Source organism: Mugil cephalus, chromosome 11, assembly GCF_022458985.1.
Source record: "Mugil cephalus isolate CIBA_MC_2020 chromosome 11, CIBA_Mcephalus_1.1, whole genome shotgun sequence".
NCBI classification, from domain to species: domain Eukaryota; kingdom Metazoa; phylum Chordata; class Actinopteri; order Mugiliformes; family Mugilidae; genus Mugil; species Mugil cephalus.
In genome coordinates this window covers 11,637,799-11,664,446 of record NC_061780.1, presented here as the reverse complement: position 1 = coordinate 11,664,446, position 26,648 = coordinate 11,637,799, and the positions used below count along the sequence as shown (strand labels likewise).

At 41.4% G+C, this 26,648-nt stretch overlaps 6 protein-coding genes across 9 annotated transcripts; 4 read left to right on the top strand and 2 right to left on the bottom strand.

Moving 5' to 3' along the window:
* Positions 1-606: 606 nt before the first annotated feature.
* Positions 607-3,188, top strand: LOC125015920 (transmembrane immune signaling adaptor TYROBP). Of its 3 annotated transcripts, XR_007113648.1 has the most exons (6): positions 620-1,328; positions 1,430-1,450; positions 1,540-1,677; positions 1,755-1,828; positions 1,940-2,051; positions 3,083-3,188. XR_007113648.1 is itself a non-coding variant. In XM_047598001.1 (5 exons), exons 1-5 carry the CDS (start codon positions 1,292-1,294, stop codon positions 1,994-1,996), a joined length of 318 nt encoding a protein of 105 aa, XP_047453957.1. In that variant the 5' UTR covers positions 607-1,291; the 3' UTR covers positions 1,997-2,221. The 3 variants fall into 3 exon arrangements, 2 of the variants coding, with proteins under 2 accessions (XP_047453957.1, XP_047453956.1); XM_047598001.1 differs by lacking the exon at positions 3,083-3,188 and having other exon boundaries at positions 607-1,328; positions 1,764-1,828; positions 1,940-2,221; XM_047598000.1 differs by lacking the exon at positions 3,083-3,188 and having other exon boundaries at positions 627-1,328; positions 1,940-2,221.
* On the bottom strand, positions 2,421-6,256 carry LOC125015917. Of its 2 annotated transcripts, XM_047597995.1 has the most exons (12): positions 6,037-6,256; positions 4,782-4,914; positions 4,596-4,651; positions 4,438-4,470; positions 4,289-4,336; positions 3,977-4,024; positions 3,742-3,792; positions 3,616-3,654; positions 3,096-3,512; positions 2,971-3,009; positions 2,766-2,855; positions 2,421-2,601 (listed from the first exon to the last, which is right to left on the bottom strand). In XM_047597995.1, exons 2-11 carry the CDS (start codon positions 4,787-4,789, stop codon positions 2,797-2,799), a joined length of 798 nt encoding a protein of 265 aa, XP_047453951.1. In that variant the 5' UTR covers positions 4,790-4,914; positions 6,037-6,256; the 3' UTR covers positions 2,421-2,601; positions 2,766-2,796. The 2 variants fall into 2 exon arrangements, with proteins under 2 accessions (XP_047453951.1, XP_047453952.1); XM_047597996.1 differs by lacking the exon at positions 4,782-4,914.
* Positions 5,437-12,312, top strand: LOC125015914 (casein kinase II subunit alpha-like). The gene is made up of 15 exons (XM_047597991.1): positions 5,437-5,576; positions 6,264-6,355; positions 6,654-6,730; positions 6,829-6,957; positions 7,076-7,187; positions 7,293-7,394; positions 7,481-7,531; positions 7,620-7,679; positions 7,773-7,856; positions 7,958-8,068; positions 8,223-8,324; positions 10,277-10,377; positions 10,477-10,625; positions 10,739-10,828; positions 11,214-12,312. The coding sequence occupies exons 4-15, from the start codon at positions 6,857-6,859 to the stop codon at positions 11,327-11,329; spliced, it is 1,179 nt and encodes a 392-aa protein (XP_047453947.1). The 5' UTR covers positions 5,437-5,576; positions 6,264-6,355; positions 6,654-6,730; positions 6,829-6,856; the 3' UTR covers positions 11,330-12,312.
* Positions 12,313-13,373: 1,061 nt separating this feature from the next.
* On the top strand, positions 13,374-17,396 carry LOC125015915 (serum paraoxonase/arylesterase 2-like). Its single transcript, XM_047597992.1, has 9 exons — positions 13,374-13,542; positions 13,683-13,753; positions 13,830-13,885; positions 14,464-14,626; positions 15,490-15,616; positions 15,787-15,990; positions 16,062-16,143; positions 16,825-16,953; positions 17,172-17,396. The coding sequence occupies exons 1-9, from the start codon at positions 13,466-13,468 to the stop codon at positions 17,331-17,333; spliced, it is 1,071 nt and encodes a 356-aa protein (XP_047453948.1). The 5' UTR covers positions 13,374-13,465; the 3' UTR covers positions 17,334-17,396.
* A 144-nt stretch (positions 17,397-17,540) lies between these two features.
* Positions 17,541-22,962, top strand: LOC125015916 (serum paraoxonase/arylesterase 2-like). The gene is made up of 9 exons (XM_047597993.1): positions 17,541-18,222; positions 18,372-18,442; positions 18,599-18,654; positions 19,026-19,185; positions 21,571-21,697; positions 21,777-21,977; positions 22,084-22,165; positions 22,321-22,449; positions 22,536-22,962. Exons 1-9 carry the CDS (start codon positions 18,140-18,142, stop codon positions 22,695-22,697), a joined length of 1,071 nt encoding a protein of 356 aa, XP_047453949.1. The 5' UTR covers positions 17,541-18,139; the 3' UTR covers positions 22,698-22,962.
* kcnk5b (potassium channel, subfamily K, member 5b) lies at positions 22,759-26,284 on the bottom strand. The gene is made up of 5 exons (XM_047597990.1): positions 25,592-26,284; positions 24,872-24,983; positions 24,023-24,189; positions 23,769-23,937; positions 22,759-23,690 (listed from the first exon to the last, which is right to left on the bottom strand). Exons 1-5 carry the CDS (start codon positions 25,775-25,777, stop codon positions 22,987-22,989), a joined length of 1,338 nt encoding a protein of 445 aa, XP_047453946.1. The 5' UTR covers positions 25,778-26,284; the 3' UTR covers positions 22,759-22,986.
* Between the last annotated feature and the right edge of the window lie 364 nt (positions 26,285-26,648).

The following is a 26,648-nucleotide window of genomic DNA, read 5'->3' as shown; positions in this document are numbered from 1 at the left end:
TTTTAAAGTTGTCCTTGACGCGAACTTTGAGGCTACTTCACTTTAAGTACTCAGTTAAGACGGAAGGATTTGGCTTGTGAGACATTAATGGTTAGGCAGTTAATTAAAAGTCTTAGGTTTTGTTAGGTTATGTGGTGTCATTTATTTTGCTTTCGCCGTAAATGTTAATAAAATATTTCCAGTGCATAGTACAATTCTTTTCAGAAATTCAGAGGTCAAACTATTCATTAAAGAAAGGAAGGAAGTGTCTAGAAAACCAGAAGTGATAGTTAATGGATTTTATCCTCAGACAGGTATCCATTAGTTCTCTTTTCTGGTTTATGGCTTCTAATTTAATTGTTAATTAACCGTAGTAAAGCCATTAGATTCAATTTGTAAACCCTTTATAATCTTTATCAAAATAAGAGAAAAAAATCCATTTAGTCTTGTTTATGTAGCGCATTTACATTTAAAATCAGAAAGGGTTTTCATTTTAAAACTTTGAAAATTATTAGATTAATATACATTACTGGCATACATTACTATTATTGAAGTAATGTACATTCGTAAGGATTTCATATATGATATAGAATCATTTTTATTTGTAGTTTTTTATTTAGTATTTTTTGTTGTATTCATCAGTCTGTTTGAACTTTATAAATTGTAAACGTTCCCCTGGCAAAAAATAGAGAAAGTGTACTTTCATTTCGTTGACGCTACATCCTTTAGTGATAAACCTGTGGTTTAAATGGCTCAGATAACTGGTAGCAGTGACTGCGGCCAAGCCATCTGCTCTAAACCACAGGTCATGAAGAAAACTCTCTGTTTGGAGACACGATCACACGAACTTCACCAGCAACTGGAGGTGTAACGAAACTGACCTATATAGCTCCCTGTCTTTGCCTGCCTTAGATTTTTTATTTTATTTAATTTTTTTGTTATTTGAGGGGACGAGTTATCGTTAAACAGACAAAAATACGGCTCCTGTGCGGCGTGAATGATTTCCGTTGTGCGTGAGACGAGCAATCCTCACATGAGAGAGCAGCTTCCTCTTCTCTGAGTGGACTCCTTCCTCCTCCTTTGCCTCCTCCTCCTCCTCCTCCTGGCACTAACAAACCTTAACAACACTGACGATCCTGCCGGCGGACAGTCGTACCTCTGAGCCTTTTACCTCTGAATTCCAGCATCTTGTTTTTTTTTTTTGTTTTTTTGTTTTTTTTTTCGAGAGTCTGCCCGGGCGGTTTCAAAGAGAGCAGAAGGACGGCTAGCCCTCAGCCCCTCGTTTCCTTCTCGACCACAAACAAACAATAAGATGTCGGACGCTCTCTGTATTGTGGGTTCTCTCTTTGGTGAGTGCTGTATATGTTTTGGCCTTGAACATATGTAAGATTGATTGAGCAATGGTATACAAGCAGTGACACATGTGTTTTGTGAACTCTTTGTGTCACAGGATCAGGAGCAGGGCAGCAAGGTATTTTCTAAACATTTTAATCATATGGGAAGTTGGAAAGTTTTGATATTCTGGGACAATTCTATTTCTATTTTTTTTTTTTTCCACAGACTGTGGCCCCTGTTACCTGATAAACGTGGGGTCCGTAGTGGCCATCATTGCCTCTGATATCGTCTTGACCATCTTCATTGCTATTTCTGTGTTCTGCTTTGCAACTCACCACAGGAGAAGAAGGGATCCTCACGAAGGTGAGCGCTAAATCTGCGTGCATTTCAGCTCTTTTGTAAGTGAGGGAAGAAACGTGACTCTTCTAACGCTGTTGCAGGCAAAACAGGCAAAAGAAGTTCACAGTCCGTTTCGAAGAAAGGGGCAGCCGAGGTCACAGAATCTCCTTACCAGGTAAAACAGGACTTTTAAGGAGTATTTTTAAATACTGAAAAAACGTTTTAGGTGTGATGTAATTTACGGTGCAGAGATGAACTGTGCTTTGACATTTTTTTTTTTCTGTAGGAGTTACATGGAGTCCAGTCAGACGTGTACAGTGAGCTTCAGCACTTTAGGAAATGAAATCATAAATCAGAAGAAATGCCAAAAATGTCTTGTCTGTGATCAATTCTTGAAGGTATAACCAGAAAATATCCAACAACCCTCTGCGCACATGTCTTTTTATATAGTGATTTACATTTTATCCACTGAGTAATGTGCCGCGTGACGTTTTCTGCATCACATGTTTTGTTCTTTTTCCGTTTGTTCATTTTTTGTGTAAGATGTTTTAAACTGTATATATATATATATACACATATATATATATATATACATATATGAACTTGTATTTAAGTAATTATAAATTAAACTGCACTTTCAAATCAAACCTCGTGCGCGGACATTTCTAAGTTATCAAACGTATTTGCGTGTGCTCACTTCCAAACTCCGTTTATGACATTTCTCATTCCACAGTTTTCGTAGCAGACATCGCACTGCGCACTGAAACAAGATTTTCCCTCTTTCTCTTTATTTATTTATCACGTTTGTCCACATCAGACAACAAGAAATACATCTAAGAATCTAAATCTGGATAAAAAAAGAAGAAGTTCCACAAGCATCTGTATGTGGCTCCGTCTGCGTCCTCTGAGTCAACAGACGAAGGCCTTTGACTCATGATGAAATAAAGTCTGGGGGGAAAAAAACAGAGGAAAAACAACTGTTATAAGTTGCAATCATAAAATTTAACTTTTTAAGTCTGTTAACTGTGGACGAAATGTAAGGAATTTAAATTAGTTTTATGTCCTGGATGGTTTCTAGAGGTAGACTGAGTGGATATATGAAGAAAACGTACAGTATGAATGATTCAGGCCTCGGTGTGATCGTCAGGCAGCTCTGCTCCTGGCTGGAACAGACAAGCCGCTAGGTCTTTGCTCTGGAGGTGCTACAGCACATAGGAGAAAGAGGATTACAAGGAATGACAGACCGCACTGGAAAGCAGCTTGCACTGATAAAGAAACACTGTATTTACAACGTCCCCTGGAGAAATTTGTCCTTACCAAACGGATAAGTTTCAGAGCTGAAATATTCTCTGGTTTCTGTGGAAACATTATAATTCACTGTACGGCCGTTGATTGCTCACAGCGTCGTGTCTTGTTTCATGTAATGCAGAACGTGGTCTCACCATCGTAGTCCGTGAGTCTACCGTTCCCCGCTGCAGCTGGTCTGCCGTAGTTCTCCTCCAGACTGTCTGGATCCAGAATTTCCCTGCTCCTGCCCGGGGCCAACATACCATTCATCCCGGGAACTCTTCCTGGTGCTGTCTGTATTTGGAAACCGGTGCTTTGACGGGGACTCCTCGGCGCTCGGTCACCACACGAACATGCAACGTGTTTGCCAGGCACATTTTCAGCCTCCACACCTCTGACCACGATGACTTCCTCACTGTCAGGATCGGTCAGTCCTCTGCTTCCTTGGCGTTCCCTCTGGCCTTGGCTCATGTGGTCCTGAGCTGGTCTGCTGTTGTTGTCCATAATATTCTCTTTTCCAGCTCCCGTCGTGACCTTAGATTCAGAAGCCACAATCTCTTGGCTGTCGAGGTCTTTCAGTGCATATGAGAAGAGTGAAAGTTATTGCTAGAACATCTGCATAAATGTGTTGTGCGCACTGTTACAGATGTTGTGATGGGGTTAGATTTAAGGTACCTCTGCTTTCACTTCCATTTTTATCAGCTTCTTGCTGTCCTGTAAAATTAAGAAATGTCATTGTTTAGTTTGTTTCAAATGAAACAGCTTCACTGCATTTGATGTGCGATGAGATGAATCACACACCTTGAGAGGAACTGGTGTCAGAAGTCTGTCTCGAGTTTTCTTCTGACAAGTCTGTGAAGGAGTTTGCTGTTATTCAAAACGAAATCCAGTGCTGCACGGCAAACGTAATCTCTAACAAAAAGTGGTAACAACAATTTGGAAACTGACGCACTGGTAACCAATAAATACTCTTTAGAATCCACTGTTAATGAATGTCTTTTTTTTTAAGACCTTTTTAACACGCACAAAAACCTACCGTCAGAATCTTGCTCTTTCTCAGGTCTAGTTGGAGGTTTTCTATTTGCTGCAAACATGAGAAAATGAGAGATAATCAAACGGGGTGGTTTAAACAATCAGATACTGTCCAACGTGTTCATGCACGTTGAGAGCTCAGGCAACAAAAACAACAGATGTTGTAGGTTTCTGTTCTCTGCTGTGTTTTCACTCTTGCAGTGCAACGGAACCAAGAATATTTTGAGGATCTGGTGAAAGGAGCAGTCGGTAGAGGACTTAAGATCACCTCTCACTTTCAAACTAAGTCTCTATGAGGAGATTTGAAATCACATACCCGTGATTCTTGCGGGTACACTCCTTTCTGTAGTTGTGCCAAGTGCATCTATAACAGTGGAAAAGAACAAGTTACACAATCATTTCGGACAGAAATACTGTGAATATTTTACAAATATAAAGTTGCATAACTTTAATAATAAATCTCACCGCTTAGAAAGCTTAACACGTTTTCTCTTTGGGCTTTAAAAGAAAGAAGCAATGTGTTAACCCTTCTGCCCAGTTTAATAGTTCTTACATGCTCTTTACATAATAAAGTAAGTTCAAAACAACATTAGATTATTATTTCTCTTCTAAGACTGTGTTACCTCTGATTGGAGCTGTTGCCACAACGCCACAAAGCAGTAGCATACAACACGTAAAGCTGAAACAAATAAAACACCATTTGGAATTTTGGAGATACAGATTTTAAGGCTATTTCTTTTTTCTTTCTTTTGCAGCTACGAAATAAAATGCATTTCAATATGAAAAAAAAAAAAAGACCAAAAACTTACAACTGCATAGTTGAGCTTGGTCCCCAGCTGTGGCCACACTTTGCCGGTGGGAGTGCAGTTAGGCTTTTATGTGCTGCAACTTCATCCCCTTTTTTTAACCTTTAATGGGCCTCGCCACGGTTAATTATAGATTCTGACAAGAAGTATCAGATTTTAGTCAAAGACGGTTTCTCCGTGCGTTAAACAGAGTGTGACTTCCAAGCAGAGGAGCAACAATCAGGCCACAGTTTCTGATAAGTTTACAAAGACCTATTCACCTCGGCTCAGTATGAAAACAATTGTTCTTAACAGTCAAACTCCCAAAGGTGGTTCCCTCTTATATGTGTTAATTACAGGTGATTGGTGGTTCCTTTAAGAAAAAACAATGCCCCTGGTGCTTTCTGAAGCTGAGATAGCCTTTTAATAAACGCCACAGACCATGTATTGTTTTGGTCTCTATTCACCTTTGTTCATTCATCCAGCGCAGGCATATATTTCAACAAAGAAGACCCTAAATGACCCAGCTGAGGATTAATCTATAGGTAGAAATATCATGAAATCAGTAACAGGGCTGCAGTAATCAGGTGGGACTATTTGACTGATCTCAGGCCGTGTTGTGGTCAAATGTGCATGAGACTGGTTTTCAGTAGTGACTGAGTTACACATGCTCGTGAAAGTTTCCCATTCAGTCCGACCTGTTGGTGGCAGCCACAATGTGCACCATGAAAAAGGAGAGCGCCCTCTGCTGGGAAGGCTGTTCGCACTAAGCTCTTGATCTCGAGCATCGCCATATTGACGTCCCAACAGCGCTGAGAGGTAATCGTGTTATTTAATCTCAAATCGTCGCAGGTTTAGAGCCACCGGCGAGTCTTTCGCGAGTGGGGAAAGGCTGGGGACGCGTAGCACGACCGCGGTGCCGTTCTGCCGCCAGACCACAGCCTGTGTAGGATGTTTTTTCAAGGCGTTGCCATCCATCCAGCCAGGCTATTCACTCCCCTAGCTAGCTAAGCTAGCTAGCTAGCCTAGCACTTTTTAGCTTTAGGAAATACATTGTTTCGAAGCTCGTGGTGTAGTTCTGCAATACTAATTCGTGTTCGATGGGTGATTTGGCTGTTTTAACGCGGGCTCTTTATTTCTGCCCGTTCCCGACCCACATTGCGACCTGGAGCTAGTTGTGACTTTCCAGCCGGCTTTTACCCCGCTGGTGGCGAGCTAATGCTAAGCAGCTAGCTCCGCCGCAGGCCCTGGGCCACAGAGGGTCCGTGCTCACACTCACCTTTTCATTAAAGTATTAAGCGGGCAAACTGGCTGTGACTCAACCGGACTCGGTTACCAGAGACTGGCCGTCTATCCGTTTTCTGCTTTGTACCGATACTCTTATTTTACTGCAGTCTTCTCCCTGGCTTTGCGCTGGTTCGCGTGCGTTGGCTCACACAGTTTGCTCATGTTTGCTTAATTGACACCATTGATTTTAATCAACCTACTTTCTGCCCTTTCCAACAGGAGACACCGCTTTGTCGTAGCCCCCAGTGATGACTGTATTGAACCCCGTACCTCCTGATTAGTCTGGTTGGATGCCCTCATTAAACATCCAGGTTTCTCCATTTCATACGCCACCATAGTCAAACACACTGTACTTTCATCCGACTTGTCTTTGGCTTGGCTATATATTTAAGTTTACGTTTTACATTGGGGGGAACGTTTGCATTTTATTTGGAAACTTTTCATCAGTTCAACATCCTGTGGCTAAAGTGTGTGTGTGTGTGTGTGTGTGTGTGTTGGGGGGATTTTCAGAATAAAATATTTTATAAATTAAAAATATGTCTGGCTTCTACATGCCATTATAGATGGTCGGATTAACCCCTAACAGGTTTCATGTTTGTGCGCCGACAGCTTTCTTACCGTAAAGGCATCTCAGCTGCTCTTGTTCCTGTTCATCTATCAACATTATCCTGGAGGGAACCTCCCAGGTGCAGTCTTTATACCTGACTAGATTACCTTGCTGTGTCTCTGTTAATACTGCGGTAATTTAAATGTTTCTGTTTATTCTTCTTCTGTCTCGTTTTAGGAGATTTAGAGAAGATCCTGTGTAGAATATGTCTGGCCCTGTTCCAAGCCGCTCTCGAGTTTACCCTGATGTAAACACACAGAGACCTCGGGAATACTGGGACTACGAGTCCCACGTCGTTGAATGGGGGTAAGGCAAAGGGGAGTTATTTGTGGGCTTTAGTTGTGTTTTCTTTGCTTTGCTTCGTTGGTTGAGCCTTACTGGCACCATTGTTAACTGAAGATGTTTTTTTTTTTTTTTTTTTCAGGAACCAAGATGACTATCAGCTAGTCAGAAAACTAGGAAGAGGAAAATATAGTGAAGTGTTCGAAGCCATAAACATCACAAACAATGAAAAAGTGGTCGTCAAAATACTGAAGGTAGGGAGATCATTTAATTGTGTGTGTGTGTGTTAAACGCTAAAACAAAAGCTTTTAACATTTGGCAGCAGTTTCCACGCTTCACAAAACCGTTTCCGTCCCCAGCCCGTCAAGAAAAAGAAAATCAAGAGAGAAATAAAGATCCTGGAGAATCTGAGGGGTGGCCCAAATATCATCTCACTGTTAGATATCGTCAAGGATCCTGTGGTAATTTTGTTCTCCTTTTTCAGCGTTGTGACATTTCAGGACTTGCGAGGTTTTATACATAACATTTTTATTCTTTTTCTTTCTAGTCTCGGACTCCTGCTCTGGTCTTTGAACATGTGAACAACACAGACTTCAAGGTAATGATTAGTGCTCTGGTCTTAAATTTGTGATTTTTTTCCCTTTTTTTCTTTATTCAAATGACTCATCATTTGTGTTTCTTTACAGCAATTGTATCAAACTCTGTCCGACTTTGATATACGGTTCTACATGTACGAAATCTTAAAGGTAAAAAAAAATTACAGCGTGAGCTTTGCATTGGCTGTTTGATGGTTAATTTGAATAACTGAGTCACTCTCGTATCATAATTTTATCTGATAGGCCCTGGATTACTGCCACAGTATGGGGATAATGCACAGAGATGTCAAGCCACACAACGTCATGATTGATCATGAACACAGAAAGGTAACAAAGTACACGCAGGCATTTTTTTTCCACCGTCTCCTGGCTCAGTGTAAGTCTTAAAATATATTCTTTATACTCTTTATACTCTTTTCGTCTTTCAGCTCCGTCTAATCGACTGGGGTTTGGCAGAATTCTACCACCCAAACCAAGAGTACAACGTGAGAGTCGCGTCCAGGTACTTCAAGGGACCTGAGCTGCTGGTAGACTACCAGGTGAGGCTGCCGCACTCCTTTGTTCATGCCTGTGTACGAGTCGGTTAAAGGCAATACAAGACTTATCATGAAGAAGAGAGAATTAATACATTTTCTCAACGTCATTGAGTAGGGAAATCAGTCCAAACCTTTCCATTGTCTTTGTTATTTGTAGATGTATGACTACAGCTTGGACATGTGGAGTTTGGGTTGCATGCTCGCCAGCATGATCTTCAGAAAGGAACCGTTCTTTCATGGTCACGACAACTATGATCAGGTATGAAGAATCATTTCTTTTTTTTAGTGTTTTTTTTTTTTTTTTGTTAACAAACCCCTTGTGGTCAGGTCTGTCCTGTTACATTCCACTATAGACTGTTTTTCTAGTTTTTAACTGTCACACCACGTCTCCTCATACTATGCACTGGCCTCAAGGCAACTCCGCAGGATGTCCTGGGAAGTCTTTCTAAAAAAATTATTTCGATAGTATTGCACAAATATTAATTTGATATTAATATTATATATTCACGGAATGTAAAATGCACTTGGTGCATATTTAAGATTGAACCGTTGGACGCAAGTCATGACACATTTTACTCCCGTGTGTAGTGTCAGTTGTGTTGGGCTTTCCCTGTCTTACAATTGGATACAATTTTCTTGAACTGAAATCCAGTATAAAATCCTCATCACACTCAAATCCCTTTGCACCTGTTGATGGTAAGAAGCTAGTAATGATAAGGATGTCCCAATACCACCATTTGTCAGGTTAAGTGCTTGGAAATGTGTCAAAACCAGGTATCGAGTCAGGTGCAGTTGCAATGCAGTAGGGTGGGATTCTTCCCTAGTGTGAGTGACTTTTGACAGTTCCTTAGATGTTACGCTCCTCATGTTTTTCTTTGCATAAGCAACGATGTCTTCTAGTGAACCTCCTTTCCTGCTAAAAAGTTTGAAGGCAAAGCTAGCATCATGCTACATGCTCCTAGCATGTGGAGCGTGCTCTTCCAGCAGGTCGCACATCATGCAGTCTTTTTATAGGCACGGGCAGCCTGAGGAAGGACACTTGTGAACAGCCAGTAAGCCGGCACCTTCCACTTCCTGCCTCCACCTTCTTCTTTTTTGGTTTTATTGGTGGTAGGCAAACTGGCCTGGAGGTGCATTACCACCACCTTCTGGCACTGACTATTTGTACAGTTAATTACGCTACATTTGCCTAAAGTGGCTTTGGGTGCGCCTGTGTTAGACCTGTATTACCAGTATGAGAACATGTGTGTAGAATCTGACACATCTCTGGCAGAGAGAGCACAGGTTTTAGTATTTACTACTTACCCAAGAAACATTAAGGCAGAGTGATTAATGAGAAGAATCCTTAAAATCAGCCTGAAAATTAAATAAAAGAAGAAATGAAATTCTTACTTGGCTTTTCACATAATAATAATAACAATAAAACTCCCAATTAAAAGCCCCATTCAGATGAAAGCAGATCTATGCATTGTCTCATCCACAAACCAAATTAAAACTAGAGTGTTGACAATATAATATTTCCATTTTGTTTCAGTCTGGGCTTGTTTTTTTTTGTTGTTGTTGTTGTTTTGTTTGTTTGTTTTTAAATCCCACTGTTTAAATCGTGATTGAATTGGTTGTGACTGAACTGAATAATACTATTTTTGCTGATAACTGGGCAAACTAATTAAACCATATAAAGGCTGTAGTAAACATTGTATCCCTGAACACTTAAAACCCAGCAAACACACAAAACATCCAGGGAAGTACAGAGAGGTGTAGTTTATGCTGTTTATTAGTGAGGACTGTAAGACTTGGACACAGGAAACGTAACAACCACATGGCTCAACACAGGAGATCCAGTTCTTCCTGTTAGGACGCAGCACCTCACGTACACCAAAAGGACAAGGGACATTCTGTAAAGGACAATAAAAAAAAGTTTGACCCTCGATCAACAGCTTGAGTCTGGAGAGTTTCTAGCTATTAGCGGGTCGTTAGAGAACCACTAACCGTGAAACAGGACATCACCCAGGCTAATATGAACGGTATCGTCTGATTTAGTTGAATATTGTGTCCTTAACCGACCCCAGACCTCTCACAGATGTTCCAAATAAAAATAAAAACTGAGCCTCCCCACCAGCCATTTAGAACTGAAGAGCCACGATTAAACAGATAGGGAAATAACTCATTCATTTTTTTTTTAAATTCAATAATGTTTCTCTCAATTTGCAGCTTGTGCGAATCGCAAAAGTACTCGGCACAGAGGACCTGTACGACTACATTGACAAGTACAACATTGAGCTGGACCCGCGGTTCAATGACATTCTGGGAAGGTACGGCATTCATTCACCTCTACGAAATATTTAGTCCAAAGCTTTGGCTAATGAATACCTCTGATGTTATCTTTCTCCCTTGCAATCTTGCTCTTCTAGACATTCCCGCAAAAGGTGGGAGAGGTTTGTGCACAGCGAGAACCAGCACCTAGTCAGCACGGAGGCTCTAGACTTCTTGGACAAACTGCTGCGCTACGACCATCAAGCCCGCCTCACGGCCAGAGAGGCCATGGATCACCCCTACTTCTGTACGTTTACTGATTTTTCTGCACAGATTGAGTATATTCTGTGTGCCCACTTTCCATAAGTTTATACGTTCTCATGTCCCCCTTTTTTTTTTCTTTTTTTTTTTTGTTCTCAGTTCCCATCGTTAAAGACCAGGGAAGGGGGGCCACTCCTGGAGGGATGGCTGCCAGCTCCACTCCAGTCAGCTCTTCAAGTATGATGGCTGGTCAGTAATGCTCCTTTGTCTTCTTGGTTATTATGTGTAATATGCCTTTTTTTTTTCTTTTTTGCTCTATATATGACTGACCTGTTGTAGCCAGACTCAGTACTTATTAATATGAGTCTAGTAACATGCCACTGGTATCGTATTTCCTATATGGGGAGTTTTTCAAAAGATACAAGAGAAAAAAAAACTTGGGATAGTACGACCAATCCCAGCAACAAACCATGTTAAAAATCCTTTAAAGTTGTTTCACCGTAAGTGTCTTTTAACCGACACAGGAGTGAATTTTAAACATTGCTTGCTTTTGTAAATAGTCTACACATCACTGGACTATTTCTTTTTATTTCCTCCAGTTTTGACTGATTAATAAGTGCCCCGTCTCCCCTAGGCATCACCTCAATGTCCTCCTCACAGCCTCTGGCTAACATCGCTGGATCACCCGTCATCTCCGCCCCCAACACTCTGGCCACACAAGTCCCTGCAGCCACCGGAGCGCAGCCCTGAAGCCACCTCCTCACCTGTGTTTATGTGTGCTCATGGCCATGTCCTGCCTAGCTCTCGACGCGGCCCAGGGCCATGGCTCCCCTTTTTATGTTGAAAATAACAAAGAAGATTTAAATTGCTTTTCACATTCAGTTATATTTTGACACCTGGACTTGACAGAAATGTATTGTTGCACCTGTCAGGATTATTAGAGTAAATTTGGGTGTGTTACTTGACAATGCCATTGTCTAGAAATTCTAATAAGATGTAGACATGAAGAGAATGGATAATAAAATTTATTTTGTATGTTCCAAATATACAGTCTTGCTTGAAACTGTTTGATGGGGATCCTGCTGTATTACACTGTGAACCTTTACACAACTTCACAAAAGCAGAGTAAGGAATGTGGCGTGCCCCACCCAACAGTGCTCGCTGGTTGCACACGATGTAACGTGCAGGAGTTGTTGGTGTTTTGAAGTTGTTAGATGCTGTTGCTCTTTAATTGGACTTTTTGTAGATATTCTACAGTTACTGTCGGGTAAGCCACGGGACGATCGGCTTGGAGGGAGACGGTGCAAAAACAAACAAACAAAAAAAAGGCATCTCTTGAGTTTGAAGGGACGCTTGCCCTGTAATCAAAAGTCAAAAGAGACTTGAGGAGGGAGGCTCGATGCCCAGAAAGATAAACCGGCGTCCGACTTCAACACCCGACGCTGTACCAGAGTCAACATCCAGAGAGCAAAACCCATACTCTCCCGAGACTGACGGATGCCTAGGACTGTCAGGTTGCATGCACCCAATGCTGAGTTCACAGGGTTAATAGTTTGCCAATTTTATGTTACTTTCACTTCTGTATGTGTACGTATGTGTTCATGTTTGTTTTTTATGACTTCTCTTACACTTGATTTTGATTACATAGACAATTTTGTAACTTTTTTGTTTTATGTTGGGAGGAGTCATCACCTACAGAGAAACTACTTCAAAAATAAACAGTTTAAACGGGGGTTTTCAGGCGCGACATCTTATTGAATATACCGTCTGATGAGTTGCCAGCGTAAATGAATTACTTCAACATATGCCCACGGGAGATTTTTTTTTTTTCTTTTCCCAATTAATTTGCTGTGTTAATTACATAGTAGATTCCCAGGCTTGCTTGGGCCTTTCATTTCTTGATTAACTGGAGCAAAGCATGTGACTTTTCATAGAGCATGGGAATGTTCGTAGTCATTCGAGCATGTACACATAGAATTCCTGAAGAACAGCTCCAGTGTGCCATAAATTTGGGGAGAAGGACATACCACGGACCATTAGGCAAAATTGCAGTGAAGTCGAAGGTTAGTCCGCATGACTTGCTGTGTCCTACAAACCAGGCACAACTGAAATATACATGGTTGCTCCCAGAGGGTTAACAGATTGAGTTTACACATAAATGACTTGTACCACTGCCTGCGCAAACAGACTTTCATCAGCCAAACAGGCAAACTGGCAATTTTGTGGTTTTGCGGTTTAAGTCTATTCACAGGCATAGCCCCTGTTAAGACAGACATTCACAAGCGCAGTTCAGTTTTTACTGCAATACTTAATGATGAATAAACATGTAGTGGTACAAACTCTGATCCAACAACTTAAAACTCACTGTGACGTTGTGTTTTCTATTGTAACTGCAGACTCTGGTGGCCCCTCTGGTGGCTCTGCTCCTCACCGTTTGAAATTACCCTGCATTCACGTGATTGTCCAATTTCGGAAATTAGATTAACTAATAACTTAAAGGTCGTTTGCTCTGGGGTTTATTGTTGAGAGCGAATAAAAGAAGAGTTTCATGTTTTATTCTACGAATCAACCGAGACAGAGACGGAAACGCCTTTCTCGTGGGCGCAGAAATTAATAGGGACCTCGAGTTTATCCCATACAATGCCATTGTGCAAATTTAAGTTTTGTAATGAGAAATTTGAAGGTTTGTATTGCAAGACATATAAGTTGCAGACAAGGCGCATATAAGAAGATAGCCACGTTAATCAAGAACCAAGAAGCTATTTTTTTAATACGCAGAGCAGATATTTCCGATAGTCCTGAACGCCTCAGCGTCCCTGCTTGTTGTGGCATGCGAGGCTCTGTGCAAGTAGCACACTTTGACTCCTTTTGGAGAACTTGAACAAAATGGGAAAGGTGGGCTTCATCTCGCTCCTAATAGCCGCTTTGGCGGCAATGTTAGGAGAGAGGGTTTTCAACCTAAGGTACTGTACAAAAAAACAACAACAACACCCCCAAAAAACAACTACTTAATATTGAGGGGTGGGCATGTTATGGCGTTTGTTTTTCATTAGACGTGAGGTTTGGTTGCGTTGTTCTATCGTAATCTTAACTGTTGCTGCAGGAAAAGGACCCTGGCTACAAGGGAGCTGGTCCAGAAGCACCTTCCCAACTGTGTTGAGCTCAAAAATCTGGGTAAGCGACCACGCAACAAAATGTTAAACCTCGGTGCACAGCATGGAAACGAACAACGCGAGTTTCGTGCTTTCAGATTATGGGGCGGAGGATATAACCATTCTTGGAGACGGACTTGCCTTCATCAGCACTGTAAGTATTTGCAGCAGCCAGATGGGCACATTTGGGTGCAATCAGTCAAACGTAATAGAAAACAGCTGCAGTCAAACAACCCCCCCGGAAACACCACCCAATACAATGTTCTGCTGGGAAACTTTTGAACCTGGCATTCGTGTGGATCTTACTCAGACATGTACCACCCACCTAGACCAGACCAGGTACCCCCACCCCACAGTAATGACGCTCCATAGCAGGATGCAGCCTGGCACAGACACACAAAAATGGTTTAAGAACAACAACAACAAAAAAAACATAAACAACAAAACATGAAAAACAGCACAAGGTGTTGACCTGGCCTCCAAATTCACTAGATCCCAAACTGATCAAGTGTCTGTGGGATGCACTGGTACCAGTTTGATCGACACAGGTCCCAAAGCCTCCCACTTACAACATCCTGTTGTCACACATCACAGAAGACCCATGTCCCTTCTCTGATGAGTCACAACTGTTTTGGAGGCACAGGGGAGACCTACACGATATTAGGAAGGTGGTCATAATGTTATGCTTGATCAGTGTACGCTTGATGATATTTTTTTAATATATTTCTTAAGGGTCTTCGGTATCCTGGAATGCCACCCTCGGATGCAACTGGAAAGATCTTCTCCCTTGATCTAAAGGACTCCCGGATGAAACCAGCGGAGCTGCGTATGCCAAGAAACTTTGATCTAGAATCATTCAACCCCCATGGCATCAGCTTATACACCGATCCAACGGGTAAAAGCACTTACATCTTCACACGCAAGTCTCTTTAAGATAGCACCCGAGGGTTACACACGCTTCAGTAACTGCTGTCAACAGGTTTACTGGAATTTTGAGCAGCGATTTAAAACCATCTTGTGGGACTTGGCAGATTGACTCTTTGTTGGCCTGCTGACTGCCAAGCTGGCAGACATTGGGAAGAAAAAAAAAATAAATCAATTTCACCCGTTTTTATGTACGGTTAGTTCCGTATGGATACATCTTTCTCTGTTTTGCAGTCAGCTATCCCCATCTGTTTTCTGTGGGGATGATTTTGTGTCAACCAGCAACAACTGTTTACGTAATCTGAGCTGTTGTAGCTATCGCAGTGTGGGAGCTATTGTAGCAACCGAGACAGGGTAGCCTGCAGCAATCACAAGCGTGGTGGAGAAACCAGAGTTACTAATGTAACCACGATTCCAAGAAGTTCTGTGTTTTTGTTGGTCAGGAAATTTACGCAGAATACAGGAAATGTCCAATGGAAAGTTTGGAGGTTCCAAGTAAAAAAATGAATGTTGTGTTCAGAGGAAAAGTTACATTCTTTAAGAGAGAGCGATTGATGTCACTGACAAACGTTTCCTTAAGCTTTTCATTGTTGGTCTCCAAATAGACTGAGGGATTGTAGACTCCACAGTGTTTGTGTAATTACTTTTACTACTGTAGAGGAAGACAAGTTACACACCGTAGCATTTATCTTTTAGGGGGCTTTACAGTCTTTGCAAAACAACCCCTTCCAGTAGTTAAGCACGTCCGTTTGCTTTTGTACTCATGCACTTTCCCATTTCCTTTCCCCGTATTCCTTCTGAACAGTGCATTCCTCTTTTCTCATCATTTGTCAGATGACGCAGTATACCTGTTTGTTGTCAATCACCCCCAACACAAAAGCCAAGTAGAGCTGTTCAAATATGTTGAGGACAGCAACTCTCTTCTGCATCTGAAAACCATAAATCATGAACTGCTCTACAGGTACAGCGCCACAGACAATTTAAATTGTGCCTACAATAGGCGATGTGTGAGATTTGTTAAACTGGGGTGTATCTTAAGCCCACGCCATAGCATAATTCTAAATAAAGCGTATGCATATTATTGTTAAGATTTCTAAAAGTCCTTTTTTGAATTGTGGTTTTCCTTCCCAGTGTAAATGACATTGTCGCAGTGGGACCGGACAGCTTCTATGCTACCAATGACCGCTACTATCCCCATGAAATCTTAAAAGGTTTTGTGGAGCCTCTTTTGGCTCAGCCTTGGACTAATGTTGTCTACTACAGCCCTGAGGAAGTTAAAGTGGTCTCTGAGGGTTACTATATGGCAAATGGAATCAACATTTCACCAGACAAAAGGTAAGAATGATCTGTAGGGTTGTGTGCACGTTGTTCTTGCTACAGAGGTCTAAAATTCTTCTCATCTGTAGGCATATATATGTGGTAGATCTTTTCGATCACAATGTGCACGTGTTGGAGCGCAAAGAAGACAACTCGGTGACCTCTGTAAAGGTAAATAAATCATTTGTTTTAGCCAGAATCCATGAATCAGTTATTCCATGAGGCAGCATTTTATGAGAATTTATTAAAACTATCTTGTCAGAGAAATAATAGCTGAATATTGTCATCTGAAGAGGCAGATTGTAGAATAAATGCAGGATTTCAGTGCAAGGAAAGTTTTACTTTAAAGGCAACATTTAACATTCATTAATCTGCAATGGCGGATACATTTTTCTTTGTCGGCTAAAGCTGCCGCTGTAATCCAACATTCTCACGTAGCGGAGGTCATGGGATATCTAAGACCAAACTAACACTTTGCTTCTGGTCAAAACTGAGCAACAACAAAAACCCACCCAGAATAACATCCCTTAATTCAGATGATTATTTCCTTTTTGATAAGCCATAGCCGTGTGTGTATTTTTTTTCCAGTGGCACCAGCCACATTCTGCATATTTTGCAATAAGAATCAAAATTGAGTGGTGAAAAGTCCTCAAGAACCCTTTAGGGAGTCCAGTTTTCAAAACCTTTATTTTAAAAACTAAAGGTGAATGAACAGAATGTGATGTGATTCACTAAAACTCCATATTACATACTAAATTCCATATATACTAAAATTGTCGTCTAAGCTCCTATAGACACCATGATGAGTGTAATATAATAATGACGACATTCCCTCTGACACCTCCAAACCAGACCGTGGCTGTGGGTTCACTCTGTGACAATGTTGAAGTGGACGCTGATACCGGTGACCTTTGGTTAGGCTGTCACCCTAACGCCTGGAAGGCTGTCATGTCTGACCCCAAAGACCCACCAGGATCAGAGGTTCGTTTGTTTTTTCTCTTATGAGACGGTGAACTGTGGCAGCATTACAAACACTCTGAATCAGCAAAGTCTGTCAAAGTCAAACGTACACCATCAGCCAGAGGAGAAGTGAATAACTGTGAATGACCATCTTGTGACAGTACAGTGTTCTACTGGGATGCTTTTGGACCTGGCATTCATGTGGATGTTACTTAGACATGTATGTGATATTTCTTCAGGTCATCCGCATCCAGAACATCCACTCCGATCAGCCGACGGTGACTCAGGTGTATGAGGACAACGGCCAGGTGCTCATAGGCTCTTCTGTAGCGGCTCCCTATGGGGGAAAGCTGCTCATTGGCACTGTGTACCATAAAGCCTTGTGCTGCGATCTGGAGTAGGCAGTGCCTCTTCAGACCATGATCCCCACTGAGCAGAGAGAAATAAAAGTTCACTGAAAGATTTCTCGCTGTATTTTTCAAGATGATGTGTGTACACACTGCAGGGCTTGTATGGGAGGGGTTTGGGGGTCGGGGGGATGTGTACACTCTATTATACTAGGACAGGATCTGATAACAGAACAAGAAAACCTGTTGACTTGAGCAAGTGTACAAAGGATCCCCAAGGCGAGGCTGTGGGACGAAGGTGAACTGCATATTTGAGCACTGTGAAACACTTGATATTACTAGTAAAAAATAAATAAAAAAAAGTTTGGAAGCTCATTTAACACTAGCCAACTGACAGTTTACATGCTTTAATTGCTATTGTTATTGTTAAAGAAAAAATATTGTTTTTTAATTGTACATTTTATTGTACATATCACAATAAAGTGAGTCATGCTTTAAATCGAGATTATATTGTCAAACATTTACCGTAATCAGACGTATAAATGCGCACACGTAACGGGCCGCTTGAATGTGGCCCAACTCTCCTTGCATAACTCAAGTTAGGCTGCTTATTACGTTACGCCTTCCCCATAGTACTCTGTGCAGCATGGACACTACAGTGTACGCACTGCACACAAAATAACATTTGCTTTTAATTGACTCGCGTTCCCTTTTTTAGGGCAATGTATCGTTCTATGCGCACTTAAAGCATAACACATAGTTTTCCAGCGTGGATTTGCGTTTAGCTCCTCCTGTAGCGCGCATGCCGATTTTTTTTTTCCTTTTTTCCTGCGCTCCTGCACAACCTTTGACTCTTAAACATGGCTGTCACGAAGAAAGTCCTCATTACTGCCGCTGTTGCTGCCCTCGCAGCCTTCGTTGGGCACGCGTATTTCAAACTTCAGTAAGTATTTTGCATTGGTTGTTTAATCGTACCAACTTCCTGTTGACAAGTGGTCACCGCCGTGAGTAGTTTTGCAGTGCGTTTACATTTTAACTTGCACTTAACACACATCTAACTTACACTTCAGTCCCGTTTAACCGTCCCTGCAGGAGAGTGACTCTTGCCTCTAGAGGGGATCTACCTGTCAAACACCTGAACTGCCATTATCTAGACGGTATTGGTATGTAACCTTTATATTTATGCTGGTGTAAACATTTGTGGAGTTTGCTCTATTGGATATCCGTGGTGGAGACATTTCTATGTTTTAAGAGTTTGAAGTCCAAATAACTAAGTAGGTCACATGTCAAGGGAGCATTCTTTGTTTTGTTTATTGCAGAATATGGGGCAGAGGACATCACCATACTTAAAGATGGACTGGCCTTCATGAGTACGGTGAGTTATTAGTTTTATGGTCACCGCCAAACTGAAAGAGTTTAGCAAAGCTGCAGAAATATGATTTATTTATGTCAATTCACACCAATCAGCCACAACATTAAAACCACTGGCAGGAGAAGTAAGTAACACTGACCATCTTGTGACTTGGCATTCGCGTAGATGTCAATTAGTACCACTCGCCTAGACCAGATCAGGGACCCCCACCCTATAGCTCCTGACACTCCTTGATGGCGGCAGCCATCCCCAGCAGGATGCAGCCTGACACACACACATGCAAACAAATGGAACAACTCAAAAAAAAAAAAAAAAAAAAAAAAAACAGCACAAGGTTTTGACCTGGCGTCTCTTATGTGCTGTTTTCTACATAGGGGTTGAAGTATCCGCCATTGCCTTCATTCTCCGATGGACCAGGGAAAATGTATGCTTTGGATCTGCTGCACCCATGGCCAACTCCAGTGGAGCTGCAGATCAAAGGAGAACTGGACCTCAGTTCGTTCAATCCGCATGGCATCAGTGTATATGAAGCAGGTGAGGCACCATCTCAGCTTTAGACTAAAACTATGCTTTAGGACTGTTCATTTGCATAAATACTGGAAATACTAATTCTAAAGGTGCTATTGACATGAAATGTTCACCAGGTGTTGGTAACAACCCAAGTAACTATAAGAAACCAAAACAAATATGTTCAGAAATTAAGTTATTTGTAAAAATGTGAAATAACAGAGGGAAAAAGTATTGAACACACTTACTGATATTTAATACTTTGTACAAAAGCCTTTGTTGTTAATGACAGCTTCAAGATGCCTCCTGTATGGAGAAACTAGTCGCATGCATTGCTCAGGTGTGATTTTGCCCTATTCTTCCACACAAACAGTCTTCAAATCTTGAAGGTTCTGTGGGCCTCTTCTATGAACTATGAATGATTTTCAATTGGATTCAAGTCAGATGATTATCTGGGCCATTCTATCAACTTTATTTTCTTTCTCTGAAAGCCAGTTGAGAGTTTCCTTGCCTCTGTGTTTGGAATCGTTGTCTTGCTGAAATGTTCTCCCTCGTTTCATCTTCATCATTCTGGTAGATGGCAGCAGATTCTTCTCAAGAACAATTGTTTCAAAGAAAACAATAAGCAATGCACTCAACAGCCATGGCCTGTGTGCACGGTCACCACACAAGACTCCATTTTTGAAGAAAAAGCATGTTGAAGCCTGAAGTTTGCTGCACAACATTTGGACAAGCCTGTAAAATACTGGGAGAACATAGTCTGGTCAGATGTCAGCAAAATTGAACTCTTTGGATGCCATAACACACACCATGTTTGGAGGACAAAATGCATTGCACATCACCCCAAAAACACCATACCGACAGTGGGGTTTGGAGGTGGGAACATCATGGTGTGGGGCTGTTTTTCTGCATATGGTACTGGCAAACTTCATATAGTTGAAGGGAGGATGAATGGAAAAATGTACCGAGACATTCCTGCTAATTCCAGGTCTTTCTGAAGCTCTCCACAAGTGGTCCTTGGCTCTTGGACAACTCTTCTGATAATTCTTTTCACTCCTCTGTCAGAAATCTTGCGAGGAGCACCTGGTCGTGGCCGGTTTATGGTCGAATGATGTTCTTACCACTTTCGGACTATGGCCCCAGCAGTGCTCACTGGAACGTTCAGAAGTTTAGAAATCCTCCTGTAACCAATGCCATCAGAATGTTTTACAAGAATAAGGTTCTTTGCTTTTACCCATCATGAAACAGCTGATATTCATTTGCACTGACAAGGGGCAGGATGGGTTTCTGATCACTGAGAGATTTCAGCTGGGTCTTGGTCTTGGTTTTCCATGCCTTTTTCCACCTCCCTTTCTGCGTGTATTAAATACTTTTTCCCTCTGTTATTTTACATTATTACACATAACTTAATTTATGAACTTATTTGTTTTGGTTTCTTTCTTGGGTTCTTACCAACACCTGGTGAAAAATTTCAAGTCAATAGCACCTTTAGAAATATGTTACTTATGTTACAATACATACTTTACCTGCTGTATGTATATATATAGTGTAATTTTGTTCTCTAAAGCTCTAAAGTTTCTGGAATTAGGTACCACAGCTGTCGTTAAATAATACACTCACATTTAATATATATATATATTATTATGTAGTTGTAGTATTGAAATGTTTTTTATTCTGCAGCCTTGGTAATGTTAGAAAGTGTATCACATGAACTCCATTGTCAGCCTTTTCCTTTGTAGTTTCCTCATAAACTGGGTCATTATTAAAAGTAATAAATGAAACATGATTTTGAAGTTACATTGTGATGAACATTTTAACATCCATGGCCTACGTTTACATGTGGGAACCACCTCTGTAAAGTGTTGGAAGAGGTCAACACACCTGCCAGTGATTCTCAGGAATGCAGCATTTAGTGTTTAGTGTAATTAGAGTCTCCCTGAGTATTGTCCATTCTCCTACAGCTGTATTAAGTTACCTCTGTTTCTAACCCAACTTCCCCTAGTGCTTATATGAAATGGTTTCCTGCCTTTTCTTTTGTTACGCAAGTTTAATTTACTTTTGCTTATTTTCTTGGGGTTCGTTTTGCCTTTGTTTCATTACTATTTAAATACTCATTAATTCATTTATGTTAACACTTGCCAGTTAACTTAAAAGTAAGACACAGTGTGAAGCAGGCAGATTTGTGGAGACTCAGTCATTTAGCAAAACAGTCATTTTCCGGGAAGTGTAGTGGTAACCCACTCCCGCTTCCAACCACAAGTACGTCACAAAATCAGCCAAGACTGAAATGTTAAGGATCAAAATAAAAATAAATTGCCATGGCACGGCCAGCGAGACCAGAGCAAGGTTGTTCCACCAGCGCACTGTAAGATGAGAACAATGTCACGATTCAACACTTAACTTTCTTTGCAGATGACACCGTGTACCTGTTTGTCGTCAATCACCCTCAGCCTCAAAAAAGCCAAATAGAGATCTTCCGTTTTGTTGAGGAGGACACACTTGTGCACCTAAAAACTATTAAGCACCCCTTACTCCACAGGTGCGTCTTGTATAATGAACCCTTCACTCTACATTTTCAATCTTTTTATTTTTTTGTAATTCTCTTTTCACGTTTCCAGTGTGAACGACATTGTCGCGGTCGGAGTGGAGAGCTTCTATGCCACAAACGACCACTTCTTCCACAGTGACGCGCTTAGCATTCTGCTTCTCACCCTGGGTCTGCAATGGTGTGATGTGGTGTACTACAGTCCAGGCGAAGTGCGGGTGGCGTTCAGTGGAATTCAGTCCTCGAACGGGATCAACATATCTCCCGACAAACGGTTATTCTCACTTCCCTTCCATCAGGGCTATGCGTGCACATTAGTCAAACTGATAACAATACGTTGTCTGCTGTTCTAAAATACATATATATTTTTTATTTTACAGGCATATTTATGTTTCGGATATCACCGACCATGATGTGGACGTTTTTGAGAGACGAGAAGGGGAACAGTTGGTGTTTATCAAGGTGATACGTTGTTTTAGTTACTTTCAGAAATAACTTTAAAAAACATCTTGTTATTTGGACTGATTAAGTAGATTAAATACAATTACAATCAGTATTTCTGTTTGACCGGGTGCAATTATCAGGTCTTATTTACTGTGTGCAACATATTTTACCAGTCTGTAGCCGTTGGGTCACTTTGTGATAACATCGAGGTGGACCACTGGACCGGAGACTTATGGCTAGGTTGTCATCCAAACTCCATGAAGCTGTCAAACTTCAACCCTGAAGACCCTCCCGGCTCTGAGGTTTGTGTTTCTCTTCCTCCCACAAATACACTGTACGTCCGCTTCACTATTATGAGCGGCCTGATTTTATTAATGTCTCCCTCCAGATTGTCAAGGTCAAGGACATTCACTCAGAGCGGCCAGTGGTGACCCAGGAGTACATCGACGACGGTCGTGTGATCATTGGGTCCACCGTGGCAGCTCCCTACGAGGGGAAGCTGCTCATTGGCTCGATTTTCCACAAAGCCTTACAATGTGACTTGAAATAGTTTGTGCAATATGTACCTATGATCCCTACTCTTGATAGAAATGTTGCAAGAAACAGCCTGCATGGGTACAAAATAGAAAATTTAATCTTGATCAAATGTTTGCAAAAAATAAGATTTACACTGGTTCATTTAGTGCAGCCAACGTTGAAATGAATACATCAAATATTATCGTTGGGATTCAGGAAGCCATTTTACAGTACAGCCTCAGTTTCTATACATTTGTGCATTTGTCCCTTCTCTCATTTGATACACGGTATTTACAATATTATTAAGCTTGATTTTTAAATTTTTACCCTTTCTCATCATTATCTAGTGACGCATTTTCCTCTTCTACTTTGGCTATTGTAAACCTAGTCTCACCGCCGTCAGGGTGTTGCACACTTTTCTCTTCTGTAACATTCGGGGCACTGAAGGTGATCCCTTTATCCTCTGGATCAAATGCGCAACTGTCCTCGTTCTCTCCGTCCTCAGTCCTCCCACACGCTGCGGGTTCAGGGTCTTGCGTGCTTTCTCGTATCAGAGGAGGACACCTGTCTTGCTCACTTTTCTCCACGGTAACCTTTTTGGTCATGAACACCTCGCTAGTGCTCAGCAGACGCTTGTGTCGTGGCGAGTGATCCAGGGTCTGGATGTTGTTGGCCAAGATGTCGCTGCAGCTCTTTGAGCGGTTTATGTTCTCTGCCGGCTTCTGTCTCTTTGCTTTTATTCCAATCTCCTTGATGACGGTGCTGTAGTCGTCCCTCTCCGACATGAAATTGAAGATGTCGATAACATTCGGCTTAATGTCCCCGTGCGGCTTGTCCTCCACAGAATGAGGTTCCTCATCGTAGATGTGCCTGTGCTTGTGTCGTCTTTTCTTTAGCACTTTGTGAGCTTCCACTACCATGTGGACGTTCCAGCTGAAGAACAGAGACAGCCAGGCCAGGCCCATGTAGATCCATATCTCCGCAAACACTCTGTACAGGCGGGGGTATTCTATATTTGGATTTACACCTGAATGAGAGTTTCAGTGATATGTGACGCACTGACAGAAAGTTCAGACCAATAAATCATGCCATGGATAAAACCTACCTGCCACATAATCTCCAAAGCCAACCGTTGTGAGTGTGATGAAAGAGAAGTAGATCCCCTCCAGGTAGCTCCATTCCTCAATAAACATGAAAACGAATGGAGGGATAACCAGATGCACCAACAGCCCCCATAGAAGGAATATGGCTGTACAAGTGAATTGGACCTTTTTCTGACAGAAGGACAAGGAAAAAAACAAAGTTAAGATTGTAACCTGCAGAATTCAGATCACTCCACATCACAGTCGGTAAACTTACCACTGAAACACCTTTACGTATCAGAACCCCAGACAGACGTTTAGCCCGGTCTCCAAAGAATGAACCCAGTTCGCTTATCCACACCAGACACAGGGGGATCCCACACAAACCATACAGGATGCAGAACACACGTCCGTTTTTTGTCTTGGGAGCAACATTACCGTAACCTGTAAGTTTAAAAAAAAAAATACAATCAAATCACAAAACTGATACAAGGAATATGTTGTGAAGCTCCGAGCCATGGTTGAGAAAACTGTTTTTAATGTGATGCTGTGAATATTAAGATAATACGGGCATAATAGAATGTTGTTAGTGGAGACCTTTGAGTCCTATGGGTTGAGGGGAGGGGCCTCAGTGGATCTGACTTGTTCCAGTGCATCCCACAGATACCTGATCCGTTTGGGATCTAGTGAATCTGGAGGCCGAGTCAACAGCTTGTGCTGTTTTTCGTGTTTTCTGAGTTGTTCCTTTTGTTTGTGTGTTCATCTGTGTCAGGTTCAAAAGTTTACCAGCAGAGCATTGTATTATCAAAAGATGCTCAATGTTATTCACTTCTCCTGTCAGTGGTCATAATGTTGTGGGGGAATGCACAGATTAATCATATACAAAGAAGAACAAATCTGTTTTCATTTGATACGATTTCATGTGATGAGTTTGTTTTTTTACTGTAAAAGCATCAGTAAAAGAATGATATTACAGCACGTTGAGCTTTTGTTCCAGTTCTTGTCAATTTTGCTTTGATTTGTGTGCGTGTGGTGTTAGTGAGATGGCGATTAAATGTTAAGTGTCATCTTATTTTCACATCAACGTAAGTGGGGAGGATTACCGCAGCGTCTAAAAAATACAAACCTATCGTGGTGACAATAGTGGCAGCAAAGATGACAGAGTTTTCCCAGGTCCACGTGCTGCGCTGATTGTTCCCGGTGATGGCCACCCCTTGGCCCGCGGCGTTTGCCACTGTCTGATGGGTGAAAAACAAAGTCAAACTGGTGCCATTACGTTTATACTTAGAAATATAGACGATTTAATATCTTCCAAATCACACTGCGGATGCAGCCTCGCCCGGACACACCTTAAACAAACATTCAATTGGGTGACGTGCTTGTGCGTGAAGGTGCTTGTCTCCGTTACGCACAGCACCGCTTCACGTGTAACTTTACTGTGCTGCGAACTAACACGAATAATGTTGTACACATGCATTAAGAAACAACCGAAAATAACTACTTTTGCTGTGACATATTCCCCTTCGTCACCGTGGGGTGCGCTTGTTTTCAACCAGTCTTGAAAAACTGGTTTGAGTTTGAGTTGTTCCGACATGTTCATTTCCCTTCACTCCGAACCATTACAAAGTGTCGTTACGGCGATTTAAAAATAATAATGAAAATACAGTCGCGCAACATAATGTGGCATTTACCAAATAAGTTTAGCCAGATTTGATGAATGTCTTTAAACTCCTCGCCCAGATTTCACAAACACACTCGATGTTAACTTTTCCCCTGCGAGTTAAACGGATAGGTTTTTGTTTGTCAAAAAAACAACAACATAGAAAAAAAACAGATGGATTCATACCTCCAGTATTTCATCCAGATCTTCTTCCGTCAAGCAATCATATTTCTTCAAAATGTTTTCTTTTTCTTGGAAATATCTGTCTTTGGCTGATATCCAGTTTGGTTCTTCGAGGATTTGAAATATCGCGGCCCCGATTGAGAGGTAGAAAATAATACACGAGGTTAAAAAAGGACCCTTATCAGCCATAGTAAAGTCATAACTTCTGTCTTACGACGCGATGAGCTCGTATTCCTGCAGAGGGCTGTCGTCCTTCCTAGTTTGTTTTCTTCCTGGTAAAACTTCTCAGTGGAGGCATAAATGCCCATTGTTCGACGACGCACCTTTCATTTTTTTCTTTTTTTTTTTTAAACTGTCATCACAGGCTGGGATATATTATTGTGGATTTGAATGTTAGAGAAACATACTATATCGCTACTAGATTTTGGCTCTTATTTTACACATGTAATATATGCAAACATTTTTACATATATGTAATATTATGTAAATATTACTTGTGTGTAATATACATGTAACATATAAATGTATGAATTCAGTGAATACATTCGCATGTTTATTCCATCTTTACTTGCATCATAAATAAATATAGCAAAAGTTGGACATAATCCAGATTATCTATCTATCTATCTATCTATCTATCTATCTATCTATCTATCTATCTATCTATCTATCTATCTATCTATCTATCTATCTATCTATCATGTCATGATTGCTGTATAAATGTATAATGCAATTGTGGCAACATTCAACAGAGGGCAGCATGCGCTTGTGCGTATTTGCGTACGCAATATGTGCTGTGTGCACTAGTGTGTGTGCGTGCGTGTGTGTGTTGACGGTTGCCCTTATCTCTATGAGCGTACACCCAGAAGGCCGGAGTTAAGTGGCAAACTTAATCACACTGGGTGGATCCTGGCTGCTCCGTGAGATAATGAAGAGAGTGGGGCTGTCCCCAGTGTGGCCATGACTGAATGAAGGTTTATTGTTCCTGGGGTCTGTCTGCCTGTCTGTCTGTGGACATCAATGGAGAACAAAAGATGGACAAAAGAGAAGAAACGTCAAA

Bases quoted from the DNA above. Each gene is read 5' to 3' on its own strand.
- LOC125015914 (XM_047597991.1), top strand. From the start codon at position 6,857: ATGTCTGGCCCTGTTCCAAGCCGCTCTCGAGTTTACCCTGATGTAAAC. The intron at 7,532-7,619 runs GTAATGATTAGT...GTTTCTTTACAG, and splicing joins TGAACAACACAGACTTCAAG to CAATTGTATCAAACTCTGTC. The intron at 7,857-7,957 runs GTAACAAAGTAC...TTCGTCTTTCAG, and splicing joins TTGATCATGAACACAGAAAG to CTCCGTCTAATCGACTGGGG.
- LOC125015920 (XM_047598000.1), top strand. From the start codon at position 1,292: ATGTCGGACGCTCTCTGTATTGTGGGTTCTCTCTTTG. The intron at 1,329-1,429 runs GTGAGTGCTGTA...TTTGTGTCACAG, and splicing joins TATTGTGGGTTCTCTCTTTG to GATCAGGAGCAGGGCAGCAA. The intron at 1,451-1,539 runs GTATTTTCTAAA...TTTTTTCCACAG, and splicing joins ATCAGGAGCAGGGCAGCAAG to ACTGTGGCCCCTGTTACCTG.
- kcnk5b (XM_047597990.1), bottom strand. From the start codon at position 25,777: ATGGCTGATAAGGGTCCTTTTTTAACCTCGTGTATTATTTTCTACCTC. The intron at 24,190-24,871 runs GTTTGTATTTTT...TTAAACTTACAG, and splicing joins CACTATTGTCACCACGATAG to GTTACGGTAATGTTGCTCCC. The intron at 23,938-24,022 runs GTAAGTTTACCG...TCCTTCTGTCAG, and splicing joins TACGTAAAGGTGTTTCAGTG to AAAAAGGTCCAATTCACTTG.
- LOC125015917 (XM_047597995.1), bottom strand. The intron at 4,337-4,437 runs GTGAGATTTATT...CCACTGTTATAG, and splicing joins CGTGTTAAGCTTTCTAAGCG to ATGCACTTGGCACAACTACA. The intron at 3,655-3,741 runs GTGTGTGATTCA...TTAATTTTACAG, and splicing joins TGACACCAGTTCCTCTCAAG to GACAGCAAGAAGCTGATAAA.
- LOC125015916 (XM_047597993.1), top strand. From the start codon at position 18,140: ATGGCTGTCACGAAGAAAGTCCTCATTACTGCCGCTGTTGCTGCCCTC. The intron at 18,443-18,598 runs GTATGTAACCTT...TGTTTATTGCAG, and splicing joins CCATTATCTAGACGGTATTG to AATATGGGGCAGAGGACATC. The intron at 21,698-21,776 runs GTGCGTCTTGTA...TCACGTTTCCAG, and splicing joins AAGCACCCCTTACTCCACAG to TGTGAACGACATTGTCGCGG.
- LOC125015915 (XM_047597992.1), top strand. From the start codon at position 13,466: ATGGGAAAGGTGGGCTTCATCTCGCTCCTAATAGCCGCTTTGGCGGCA. The intron at 13,543-13,682 runs GTACTGTACAAA...CTGTTGCTGCAG, and splicing joins GAGAGGGTTTTCAACCTAAG to GAAAAGGACCCTGGCTACAA. The intron at 16,144-16,824 runs GTAAATAAATCA...CCTCCAAACCAG, and splicing joins ACTCGGTGACCTCTGTAAAG to ACCGTGGCTGTGGGTTCACT.